This window comes from Sus scrofa, chromosome 18, assembly GCF_000003025.6.
Source record: "Sus scrofa isolate TJ Tabasco breed Duroc chromosome 18, Sscrofa11.1, whole genome shotgun sequence".
Classification (NCBI taxonomy): domain Eukaryota; kingdom Metazoa; phylum Chordata; class Mammalia; order Artiodactyla; family Suidae; genus Sus; species Sus scrofa.
Window position 1 is genome coordinate 42249953 of NC_010460.4, and position 13090 is coordinate 42263042.

At 54.2% G+C, this 13090-nt stretch overlaps 1 protein-coding gene across 3 annotated transcripts in view; it reads left to right on the forward strand.

Annotated features, from left to right (window-relative positions):
- Nucleotides 1803-13090, forward strand: part of CRHR2 (corticotropin releasing hormone receptor 2) — a 44703-nt gene continuing 33415 nt past the window's right edge. Inside the window, exons 1-2 of one of the 3 annotated variants that reach the window (XM_021078456.1) lie at nucleotides 1803-1968; nucleotides 11741-11834. In XM_021078456.1, coding sequence (XP_020934115.1) covers nucleotides 1882-1968; nucleotides 11741-11834 — 181 coding nt within the window. In that variant the 5' untranslated portion in view covers nucleotides 1803-1881. Of the gene's footprint in view, nucleotides 1969-11740; nucleotides 12178-13090 lie in introns of all 3 variants that reach the window. The other 2 variants (XM_021078457.1, XM_021078459.1) reach the window with 2 other exon arrangements.

Below are 13090 nucleotides of genomic sequence, written 5' to 3' on the forward strand. Positions count from 1 at the left end.
CCTTGTTACTTCAAGTGAATGGGGGAGAGCTAATCAGCCCTTCCTTTGCTTTCCCCAGAAAAATGCCCTGCACCACTGGATCTGGGCTCTGTGCAACAGAGAGAGACACACACACAAAAGAGCCTCCCCCACCTCCCCACCAAACTAGGTGGAGACCAGCCACCTCCAAGGGGCTGTAAGAGAATAGCCCACATCAGGGAGGAGCCAGGGGCTCAGATTTAGGCCCTGAGATTTCTGGGGAGGCTGATGGAGGAGCTGGTGCAGTCAGGAAGGGCTGCCTGGAGGAAGGGGGTAGAGGAAGGAGGACCTGAGGGACAGAAAAGTGTCCCAGGCAGAGACCAGAGTGGACAGAGAGTGTCTAAATTTCTTGAACTTGTGCTGCACCCACCTCATCTGCTCCAGGAAAATCTTGGTGCCACACTAATCACATTCTTTAAATGCTTTCCTCTCAGATCCTAACAACACTGGAATTGCTGCTTAAGCTTTTAAACTCTGTACACCAGGCCTACCTGCTAGAACAGTCCCAGCAGCTGCTTCATTGGCTCCCAGAGAAGAGGCCACACCTCCTGAGCCTGACCCAGCCCCAGGCTGGACCTGTTCCTGAGAGGACGCTGCTCAGCACTGCCCCATATTCGGATCCCTGTGAAATGTACAGAAACTTCCCAATGCCAGGGCCCCATCCCAACCTACATCATCAGAACTTCTGGGTGGGGCCTGGCATTGCTGCATTTGTTGTGGTTGTTTTTTGCTTTTTTTTCAAATATATTGTTAGCATATTATTTCAAACTTACAGAGAAGTTGGAAGAAAGATCCAGAGTATACCCACATACCCTTTGCCCACATTACCAGTTATTTAATTTTATCTTATCTGTTTTCTTGTCTTCTCTCTCTCATCTACATGTCTGTGTGTGGTATGCGCTGTGTGTGTGTCTTTCTTTCTTTTTCTTTTTTTTTTTTTAGGGCCATACGTGCAGCACATGGAAGTTCCCAGGCCAGGGGTCAAATCTGAACTGCCAGTTGCAGGTCTACACCACAGCCACAGCAACATGGGATCTGAGCCACATCTCTGACCTACACCGCAGCTTGTGGCAACACTGAATCCTTAAGCTACTGAGCAGGGCCAGGGATGGACCTGCATCCTCACGGATACTAATCAGGTTCTTAACCTGCTGAGCCACAGTGGGAACTCCTGTGTGTATTTCTGAACCATCTGAAAATAAGTTCGCTATATTGTCTTCCTTTAGTCTAAAAAATATTCCCTAAGAATATGCAGTTATCGAAATCAGGAATTGAACATGGATACAAAACTATTATTTAGTCTGGCCTCCAAGATCAAATTTCAATTGTCCCAAGAGGCAGTGGTGCCTGGTAAAAACTCCCGGCGATTGGAAGATGCCTGCAGGGCTGGAAAGCTTGGCAGGGGATGAGATCCGCCCCGGGGGCACTGTGTGCTCTGGCCACAACCACAGCCGAGACTCCTCCTCCCTTTCTCAATTCCTCTCTCCCCGGCGTGGGTAGCTACAGCCCTGGCAAAGGTGGCTGGCCAGCCGCTAAGAGGCATTAACCCCTTTCTGCAGGCTGGAGGCAGTCTGGCCCCTGGCCGCTTGGGCAGAAGCTGCTGCGGGGCACCGTTATAAATAACCTGGAGGGGGCGGGCTGCGGGGCGGTGTCACTGCAGCCCAGGGAGGTGGGGAGATTGCCCCAGTGGTCAAGGCCTTACCTTGGCCGCCTGGCGCGGTGGGGAGGGAGGGGCCGACACAGCTCCGACCGGGGGAGGCGGGAGGGGGAGGGGGAAGGGGAAGGGGGAGGGGGGAGGGAGGGCAGCGGGCGGGGCGGGCCCGCTGTGCTGGAGGTGCGCTCCTGTCAGCAGCCGCTGAGGGCATGGGGGGTCCCACGGGGCCCCCTCGCCTCCTCCTCGCCCCACGCTCGCTCCTCTGCCTGCTCTGCCTCCTCCCGCCGCTGCTCAAAGTAAGTGCGGGAGTGAGGGTCTGTTCTCAGGGTGGGGGCGCCGGGAGCTGGAGCTCCGTGCTCTCCTGACCGCGAGGCCGTAGGGGGTCTCACTGCTGGTTCCTGGGCCCAGTTTCCTCGACCCTGTTAGGAGCTGGGTGGAGGAGGTCTCAGGGCTCGGTGGCCGGGATGGGGTTGGGCAGCCCTGCATCCGGGGATGGACTAGAGATGTCCTCCCTGGGTGAGGGGCAGGTGGAGGGGAGATGAAACTTTTCGCACTAGCTGGGATGAGACCCCGAAGCCCTTGTGGCTGAGCAGAACGTTCTGGGGCCGCACTAGTGTCTGGGGCATGCCCTGCCTCAGGTCCAGAAATTCTCTATCCCCTGTCCACCTGTCTCCTCCCCATGGATCCCACTCCATCTCCCTTGCGGGAGCGTCAGTCCCTTCCTCACCCCATGACAGTTCTGGCCGTTCCCTGCAAAGGACCACCAGAGAGCTGCCCCCCAACCCCCGCAGCCCTGTCCCCACCCTCCTCTCTGCACCTGAAACCAGGAAGCCCTTAGTAGCAAATGAGCAACGGTGCCGGGGGGCGCTTGGGCAAACCAACCTTGCTAGAGGTTTCTCAAAGCTGTGGGTGTCCCCCCAACCCCCACCTGGTACCCATTGGCCAGGGATGAAGGGATGGAGAAGGAGCTGCACAGAACGCTCTGGAGAAGAGGGGGTGAGGCCAGGAGGGAGCAAGTTTCAGAACTGGATACAGGAGGAATCTACCTCTAATCCTCTCCCCATTTTACAGATGGGGAAACTGAGGCTCAGAGAGGGAGGGTGATCTGTCCCAGGCCACACTTTTCATGAAGAACCACGACATCAGAAGGATTCAGAGGCCATACGGTGCAAGGGACAGAGCCAGGCTGGAGGCCAGCAGGCCTGCTCCTGTCCCCACATGTACACAGAGGACTCCTCCGTTTAGCCCTCATCTCATTCAACAGCTAGATAGTGAGCGCCCACTGTCCGTGGCAGAGCGGCTTTGCCAACAACCTGATTCAAAGCCCCGCTTTGTGCTGAGTGGGTGACCTTGGACAGGCTACTCAAATTTCCTCAGCCTCAGTTTCCTCCGGGTAAAACGAGGATGATTTGGGTGCTTCCTGAATAGGGTTGTCACGAGGAAGGAAAGCTCCGAGCACCGTGCCTGGCACAGAGTAAACGCTCAATAAATGCAGCTGTAGTTCTGTGCCAGGTACTAGAGATGAAGACACGGGGGGGCCCTGCCCTCCCAGGGGGTCTGGTCAAGTGGAGAGGAGGAGTGGGCACCATGTGAGGTGTGGTCAGTACCCCAATGGGCAGATGGCCCAGTGGCTCCTAGACATGCCAGGTCCTCTTAATAACATTGCAGGCTGCATTTGGGTGGCATGGAGGCTGTGGAGTGAGCTCAGTGCCCCCCCCCACCCCCTCACCTCCCACTCCCCCTGTCTTGGGCTCTGAGCTCTTCTGGTCCCCACCCACTTGTTCCCAGGATAGGTGCCTTCCAAGAGGGCTGCTGTTAGGGCCAGGCTTGCCCCTCGGCCCTCCCCTCTGTGGATTGTGATGCCAACTGCCCAAGCTGGTTCGAGGGAGAAGGCTTCTGGTTGCTGCCCCAGAGCCTGGCCAGGTGGAGGGGTCTGGGGGAGGGTACCCTGGGTACCTCAGAGGCAACAGCCTCCTCTCCCCTTAGAGTCAGCCCAGGGCCTGCCCCCAACCCTCCCTGGACAGCCTGAGACCGGAGACTAGTGATTCACCCCAAGTTCCTCAGGACGCAACCAGCTAGAGAGGAACGTAGTGTCTCTGGCCCCCAAATGCAGGCGTCTTTGCTCTGGGTCTTCGTGGTAACAGGGTTTATTCCTGGGTCGTCATCCAACTATTCTGAGATTTCTGAAATGAAAGTAAGTGACCTGAGTGGGTGATGGGGAAGGGAGGTGACCCGGGGCAGGGTGAGAGCGGGGGCTGGCCTCCAGCCCTTTTATTTATTCAGTAATACTTGATTCAGCCAGTAGTTAAAGAGGATCGTGCATGGTAAAGACACAAGGGAGAAAACAGCAGCCCACCCCCCCACCCCACCCCCTGCCCTGTGGAGTTGATAGCCTGGAGGAGACGCTGGCAGGAAAAAATGAATGTGAAGAACTGTGTACATTTACAAGCTCTGGTCATGGGAACTAAGAGCAGCTGTGTGCAGGTGTGAGAGCCTCTGCCTGGATTGGGAGGAAGTCTGCTGGGAAGTGGGCAGGATGGCAGAGGTGGAGATGGGGTGTCCTGAGCAAGCTGGGGGAGGGCCGCAGTCCCAGCCCTGAGAAGAGATGCTGTGAGGCTCCAGGGGCAGGGTGGGTCCTGGTGGGATGGGACTTCTTTTTTTTTTAATTTAATTTTTATTTTATATTGGCATATAGTTGCCTTACAGTGTTGTGTTAGGGTAGGGGCAGGTGTACAGCAAAGTGGTTCAGTTCTACACATACATATATCCATTCTTTTTCAGATTCTTTTCCCACATAGGTTATTTCAGAATATTGAGTTGGGTTCTCTGTGCTCTACAGTAGGTCCTTGTTGATTATCTGTTTTATATATGGTAGCGAGTAGATGTTAATCCCCAATTCCTAATCTACCCCTCCTCCCCCAGGTTTTCCCTTTAGTAACCATAAGTTTGTTTTCAAAGTCTGTGAGTCCGTTTCCATTATTTTGGTTTTTTGGTTTTGTTTTTTTTTTTTTGTCTTTTTAGGGCCACACCCGCGGCACATGGAGATTCCCAAGCTAGGGGTCCAATCGGAGCTGCAGTTGCTGGCCTACATCACAGCCACAGCAGCTCAGGATTCGAGCCACATCTGTGACCTACACCACAGCTCATGGCAAAGCCAGATCCTTAAGCCACAAGCAAGGCCAGGGATCAAACCTGCGTCCTCATGGATACTAGTCACATTCGTTTCTGCTGCACCACGAAGGGAACTCCTATTTCTGTTTTGTAAATAAATTCATTTGTGTCATTTTTAAGATTCTACATACATATAAATGATAACATATGATATTTGTCCTTGTCTGCTTTACTTCACTTAGTATGACCATCTCTAGGTCTCTAGGTCCATCCATGTTGCTGCAAATGGCATTATTTCATTCTTTTTTACGGCTGAGTAATATTCCATTGCATCTATGTACCACAGCTTCTTTATCCATTCCAGGATCTGATTTCTATCACAAGGGCATGGGGAGCTCAGGGCTTGCTAAACTAAGGAGGGGCCTGATCTGATGTGCATTTGTGAACATGCCAACTGGTAGCCGAGTGGGAAGACACCCTGGCCCAGACTCACTGCAAGAGCCTGGAGGAACCAAGCCTTGACCCTGGTGAGACCTTTAAGAAACTACTTTGGGAGGCAGCGCTGTGATCATGCAGCCGTCTTGGGCACCAGGTGCTGTGCTAAGCCCTTTGCTAAAACACTGGAAAGGCTGGAACAGTTATTTACAGACGGAAACAGAGGTCGAGTAAGGCTAAGGAATGTGGCCGCTGGATTCCTGAACCCGTGATCTAACCTTGCCTCCCCCTCTGTGAAGACCCCAGAAATCTTGGCCGGGTCCAGCCCCTCGGACCTGTGGGCAACAAGGTGATCCCCCCGCGGGGTCACAGAATAGCCCTTCTCTGTGTGGTTTCTTGCCCCAGGTTTTTGCTGCTTTCTGGGGCACGGGGGCTGTCTGTTCTGAGAAGGCTCAGCAAAGACAGAAGACCCAGACTCCAGAAGCCTGGACCCTCCCTAACCTGCGCAGCCCTCCCCCAAGACCAAGGCCAAGGCCCTGCATCCCCCCCAAAACACACACACACACCCAGGGTCTGCAGGGTAGGAGTGGGGGACTCAAGGGCCATTTACCAGAAGCTAATTCATCTAATAACTCTTGCCCAAATTCAGCTTTCTGAATGTTTTCTAACCTAATCAGCTAATTTAGTCTCTCTGTTTTTGCCATTTTGTGGATGTTTTAGTATGTTTTTAAAAAACCACTTTGTCTGAGGGCACTGCCTAGTTCATTTCATATTCCTAGTAAGTCTCAGATTTGTAGCACTTTATGAATTAAGGGCCATTCTGAATCCTCTTAGCTGTCATTTTCTACTTTATCTAATTTTAAGCATTTTTAGGACTCCTCAGTCAGTTTGTCTAAAGCCACTTTATTCAAAAGTCTCATTTTTTAGGATGTTATTTCAAATCTACCAGAGGGACAGATAATAGTATCCATTAAGCTTATTTTGCTTCTTCCGTCTAGTATCTACACAGGCCTTACCGTGTGCTCGGTACTGTTCTTAGCCCTGACACCCATTACCTGTTTTAAGCTTCGCAGCCACCTCAGGGCATAAGACCGTCATTATCCCCATTTGACAGATGGGGAAGCTGCAGCAAGGTCAAGTGCCACAGTCACCCATCTGGGAGAAGCAGGGCCAGGATTCAAACCAGGCAGCCTGACTCCAGATTCCCTTCCCTTTACAAAACTGTAAGACACTCAGATGCCGAAACAAACCAGAAAGAGGTGACTTTTTGATGAGTTGATCATGGAGGAGATAATTTTAGGCCTAGTGACTTGCTAGAGGACCTCCTGCTGGCCAGCTCCCACCTTCCCTCCATCCCTCCAGGTCCCTTTTCTCCCCTCCCTCCTCGCTCTCTCAGACATTGGTGAGCAGGGCCCAGGGCTTGACACAGGTCAGGGAAGAGGGACAGGGGCGAGAGGGAGCCACAGGCTTTCAGAGATGAGAGAGAACACATGACAGGGAGAGGCCTGGAAGTTTCTCCAGGAGAGTTGGTGGCTGGATTCGGACTGGATGGGAAAGTGGGAAAATGCTGGAACATTCAGGGATGGGAATCCTTGATCAAAGTCTTGGCACCTGAGAGTTCCTGTCTTGGCTCAGAGGAAACGAATCTGACTAGTATCCACAAGGACGCGGTTCGATCCCTGGCCTCGATCAGTGGGTTAAGGATCTGATGTTGCCGTGAGCTGTGGTGTAGGTCGAAGACGCAGCTCAGCTCTGGTGTTGCTGTGGCTGTGGCATAGGCTGGCAGCTGTAACTCCGATTAGACCCCTAGCCTGGGAACCTCCATGTGCCACAGGTGCAGCCCTAAAAAGACCAAAACAAAAAACAACAAAAAAAACACCAAAGGCCTAGCACCTGATGGGTTAGAACTGAGCATCTAAAAGTCTCCCCTTCCAGGAAGCTTCCCAGGATACTCCAGAGAGAATAACCTGCTTCCCTCAGAGGACTTGCAATCCCTCACCCTCTGCCTCTGCCAGCCTCAGCTCCCTCCTGCCTCCCCTGTGTCAGCACCCAGACTCTGCCTTCTCCCGCTTTCCTCCCTCTCTTCCGCCCCTTCTTTCCCCTCTACTCCTCCTCTCCTCTCCCCATCCCCCCTCCCCCTTCCCTCCCCCCTTCCCTCCCTCCCCATCCCCCCATCCCTTTCCATCTGCAGTCTCCCCATCTCTTCCTCTTTCCCCAGGCCAAGGCCTGAGTTTTTCCTTCCTCTCTTCCTAGCTCAGGCTCAATGAAACCAGTGAATGAAAGAAAACACCGGGAGAGGAATCCTCCCCGTCCCAGAGGAGTCCTCTCTGACCTTGGCCGAGAGCGAGGAGGCAAGTGGGGAGCTCACCCCATTCCCCTCCAGTTACTGGCAGCCTGGCCACAGGACCTGCACTCCCAAAGCTCCCAGGCTTAGACCAGCAGCTAAATTTAGAGGAAGTTTGTTGCCAAGCCAGGAGGGAGCGCTAGGCTGGGCCAGACCCCCTGGCTCCAGAGAAGTGGCACCTTTGAGGCTCGCCTGGCCCCTGGGGCAGAGCTTCTGCCTGGACAGGGCCCAAGGTGGAAGAAGAGCAGCTGGCATCTTGGCTCTGACCCGCTGCCTCCTCCCCCTGCCAGGGCCTCTCCCTTGCCCTCTTCTAAGGTGAGGGCTTCCAACTTCAGGCACACAGAGGCTGAAGCAGGACCTGGCCATCCTCAAAGGGAAAAATCAGAAAGAAGGTGACCTGACAATCACAGAAGCCCAGAATCTGAGCTCACAGCACCCGTGGACCACCAGCCTTCACTTCCTCATCCTGAATCAGCTCTTCTGTGTGTATCTGACCAACCAGTAACCTACCAACCTGCCTGTCCTATCCTGCCTCAGCCCTTCACCTGCTGTGTGGCCTTGGGAGGTGACTTTGCCTCTTTGGGCCTCAGTTGCCAGACCTGTAAAATGGGATTATTCACAGCTACCTCAGAAGCTGTTGTGAGGATTAAGGGGGCTGTCTTGCAGCATTTAGAGCTGCATCTAGTGCATAGTAAATGCTGACTTCACACCAGAGAAGCCCTTTTTCCCACATGTCTCCTTCCACCCTCTGAATAGCATCCCCCATACCAGAGGCTTGCTGCTTCGTGAGCAGCCCTGGGCTTTCTTGCCTCTAAGCCTTTGCTTGCTCAGCTTCTGCCCCTGGAATTTCTTTCTGCTCTTCTTATCCTTCAGCCTGCGTGGACCACGTCCTTCCCTCCCCTTGGACTCAGCTCCCATGCCCGGTTTCCTCACCAGCATCCACTTAGCACTGCTGCGTAGTGGGTCCAGTGAGGAAGCTGCAGGCTGTGTCTTTAGGGGCCACTGTCCATGGAAGGGGTGCTTAGGGCTGAGTTTGGAAGGTGGAACATGAGGTTTCTAGAAGACTTTTGTAAAGGAGAAGGGTTTAGCTGGGCTGTGGGCCTCCCCTTTGAAGCAGCTCTTGACATTTAGTCATTTGTTTAACGCACACCAAAACCCCATGGAGTTTGTATTCTTTCCCATTTTAAAGATGAGGAGGCCAAGCCTCAAAGAAGTTAAGTAACTTGGCAAAGGCTACAGAGCTGAGAGACAGCATCCCCAGAGCCCTGAATAAGGGTGTGTTTGCAGCCTGCCAGCGCTGAGAGCTCAGCACCCAGGCCTTGGGGGTAATTATTCCTGGCTGTGTCTTTGCTTTCCCTGGCCCACCATGTGCTGTCTGAGAGCTGGGGGCTCTCCTTCCTCCTCCCTGCCCCACCAGCCAGCAGCAGCAGCAGCAGCAGCAGCAGCAGCAGCAGCAGCTCTGTCCAGAATAGGCACTCCAGGGTATGGTGCGAGTGTAAACTGAGTCAAATCCACACAAGCAGCTCCTTGAAGAGAATGAACATCTTTGGCTTTGCCAGCTTGTTGGACCAGCAGCGCAGTTATAGGAGATGGAGCCCAGATCTGAGAGTTATTCCAAAACCACTTTTTTTTTTATTTGGCCACTCCCACAGCAGGTACAGGGTCCCAGGCCAGGGATCAAACCTGCACCAGAGCAGTAACTCAAGCCAAGGCAGTGACAATACTGGATCCTTAACCCCCTGAGCCACCAGGGAACTCCCTCAATGCCGCTTCAGATCTGCTCACCCATTTTGCCCAGGCTTGAACAGCACGGGTCCACACTGGGCACGGCAGCCTGTGCCCCTCTGCTCTCTCAGAAAGAACACTCAGCCACAGCCTCAGACCACAGCGACGGATGCAAGGGCAGCCCCATAATGCCTGAGTCCTGGCGGAGGGTGTCCTGCCACCCTTGTCTAGGAGCTCAGAGCCAGGTGTTCAGATCCCAGCAAAGTCGAACATGAGACCCCTGAGTGGGGCTACATTGTGGCTGCTGGGGGCTTTGAGAGAAGGAGCCTGTATCTAAGACTCAAAACTAGTCAGTCAGAGAGTCCGCGGTCAACACAGTCTGCCTCTGGGTTGAGCATTGCCTCAACGGTGACCTCCAGAGGCTGGTGTCTCACTGGGAACTTCCCCCTCCCCCGCAAGGAAAGCATTACTAGCTGCCTCGCAAACAGAGAGAAGGGAGTTGGGAAGGGGTGATGGGTCAGGCCCTGGGCCCACAGTCTCCCCAGACCCAGCTGAGGGTGGGGCATCAGAATTCTTCTCGGAAGATCCCAGGATCCAGAGTGTCCCCGCCCCAGCCCACCTCATCCCCGGCAGGTGGCTCTCTGGCAGCAGGACCTTCCAGATGCTGATGGAGGCTGATGCTAAGGAGCTCCCAGCAGCCCTGGAATATGGGAACAGCAAGACCATGGCCCCCGGTGTCTGCCCTGCAGGCCAGGAGGCCAGAGCTCCCTGCTGATGGCTCAGGAAGCCCCTTACAGCACCCAGACCCGGACCCACACTGCACATACTATGCACACACTACTCACACTCACAGCCACACGCCCTACACAGATAGATGTGCCCCCACACAGACCCCTTACACACACACTAATCTCACACACAACACCTCTGCTCCCCAGCACTTCCTCCTGCTCCAGCCCCGTGGAGAGAGCGCAGAACCCAGGTGCAGTGAGTGCCTGTAAGTGGTGGCCCGCCCTCAGCTCTCCCATCTGACCAAGCAGGGTCATTAATTAGGAGCTCCGGGCCGGCGTGGTGAGGCTGAGCATGCAGCCTCCAGCCCCAGCACAGGAAATAGACTAAGCTTGATGTGGGGAACGTGATGTTTGAGGGCTGAAAGGCCCTGCTCCTGGAGACATCCTGGGGCAAACATTGACCCAGCTGCCAGGAAGGAAAATATCTGACAGGCAGGAGAAATGGAAGAGGCTGCCCACTAGTGGGGCAATGCCTTCTAGAATCCCAGAGTCAGGATTATTAGTGTTGAGGAGGTGGTACAGAAGTCATCTTGCACACACACAGGCAAGTGCATGCACTCTCACACACACGCTGGCCTCAGGGTAAGGAAAGTGGGGGCCTTGAGAAGAATGGGGGACAAGGGTTAGAATTTTAGAGGGCATTGAGTTTGTTCAGTCTCACACCATGCATTTCCAAGCCTGTCTACGTCTACACATGCTTTGTTCTCTATCTACAGCACCCTTCCTGGCACCACCCTTAGCAACTGGACAAACTCCTACTCAGCCTTCAAAACCCACCCAGCATGACCTCCTCCATGATACTACATCATTCATTCTCACCGTATAGTAGACACTGTAACAAGTTGGTTACCCATCCATCTTTCCCAACAGAAGCTGTTCCCCTGAGCACATCTACTTCATCCCTCCACATCCAGCACCCTCGAGTGATTTGTTTGAGTGGATGGGATCCCAGGTGGTTTCTGTCTTTTGAATGGGATTGCCATTGTTGCAACAACCATGTTTGTTCCCTGTAAGTGCCCACACGGGCACCGTGGTCCCTCCCTTTCCCCCATTCATCCTTCTGATTGTCCTTAGAGTGCCACCTCCTCCAGCAAGCCTGCCCTGTCTTCCCAAGTCCAAGTTAGGAGTCTTTTTTTTTCCTGTGTTAAGCTAATACCTTTTGTAACTGTCTGTTTACCTATGTGACAAGGAAACAAAGTCACATCTTCTCCTCTCTTCTGCCTAGTCCAAGTCTAGGGGAGTCCTAGTTGACCGGGAACTACAGTGAGGACACCCACTGTGTCCCCCAGCCAGGGTCTGACACACAAGAGGTGTTGTACCAATGTTTTCTGGGGAAATGAACCACTGGGAGACACCCCTCACCAGCCTGGCTGCCAGAAGGCCACAGGGCTCATCCCGAACTGAGGAGGAGACCTTTGTGGACCAAGGGATGGGCAAAGCATCTTCTTTCCCTGGGGGGCCAAGCTGCCCTGGACCACTTCTAAGGCCTTGTCAGGATTCCAGGCCTGGCCATGCTGCTGTTCTGATGTGTGGCCTTGGGCATTTCCTTCCTCTGTTTTCTTCTCTGTACAATAGAGAGACAAGTGACAGGACGGGGGGTGGGGCAGACATGTGTTGTCACTGCACAGCCGGGGCCTGACCCTCCTCCCTCCTATCTTCTAGGCAGCCGGGCCCAACCAGGCACCCAGAGACCAGCCCCTGTGGGCGCTGCTGGAGCAGTACTGCCACAAAGTCACCACCCTCAGCAACCTCTCAGGTATGCCAGCCCCTGCCACCACCTGCGGCAGACCCCAGGAGTAGGGGTGGGCCCAGGGCCTGGGGGAGAAGCAGGTCCTCCCAGGCCGGCCCAAGCTCAGTGGGTGGCACAGTGACTGGTTTCCAGGCCTGGGTGTCCATCCTTGCCCATGTGGGGCTCAAGCTCTTCACCAGTGATGAAGGGCTTGGTCGGGAGTCCTCCTCCAGTTCTGCACCCAAGGAAGCTGGCTGAGGTGGCATTCAGCGGGGGCACTCCTCTGCTTTCAAACTCCGCAAGATGGCACGACCGGCAGAAGGTGTAAAACACATTCTCCCGTTGCCGTGGCTACAGGTGTCACCTCCCGGTAAGAACCTGTGAAGTAGCAGCTGAGCCCCTGAGTTCTGACCCCTTAGAGTTTTCTGGCGGCTGATCCAGACTCAGGGTCAGCCTCTGCAGAGCTCAGAAGAGCCCTGGGCCTTAACGGGCTCTGGAGAAATGTCCCCGAAGCCCCGCCCAGTGTCCTGGCCTTCTGAGGGCTGCATCCACAGATGCGGCAAGGAAGGAGAAGGGCAGCCAGTGCCTCTGGGATCTGGAGCTACTGTCAGGGCACAAGGAGACAAGAGTGCTGGTCAAACAGGGACCCAGCATCAAACGCAGCCTGAGTCATGCATCAGACAGGACGGCCTTCCTTATAGTGGAGGGGCCAAGAGCTCAGCTCTTGGGGTCAGAAACACGGGTGTCTGGGTCCTAACTCCTCCCCCTAGCAGCTGTGTGACCCTAGACCAGTCACCCGACCCATCTGTGTTAATTCACTAAGGCTGCCGCGAAATGCTGCAGACAGGGTGGCTTAAACAACAGAAATTTATCTTCCATGATTCTGGACCATAGACGTCCAAGATCAAGGTGTCCGCAGGGTGGCTTTCTTCTGAGGCCTCTCTCCTTGGCTGGTAGATGACGATCTCCCTGTGTCTTCACACCGGCTTCCCTCTGTGTGTCTGTGGCTTAATTTCTTCTTTTAACAAGGACCCCGTCACGCTGGATCAAGGCCCAGCCTCATGACCTCAATTCAATTGAATTATCGAGCTTCAAATAAGGCCACATTCTGAAGTGCTGGGAGTGGGGTCTTCAACTTGCGGGTTTGGGGGACACAATTCAGGCTGTTACACCATCTGAGCCTCGGTTTTCTCTCTCATAGAAATGGGTGCAAGTTGACCTCAGAGGCTTATGGTGAAGGTTGACTGAGAGACCATAGCTATACCCAGTGTGTCAAGCAGCCT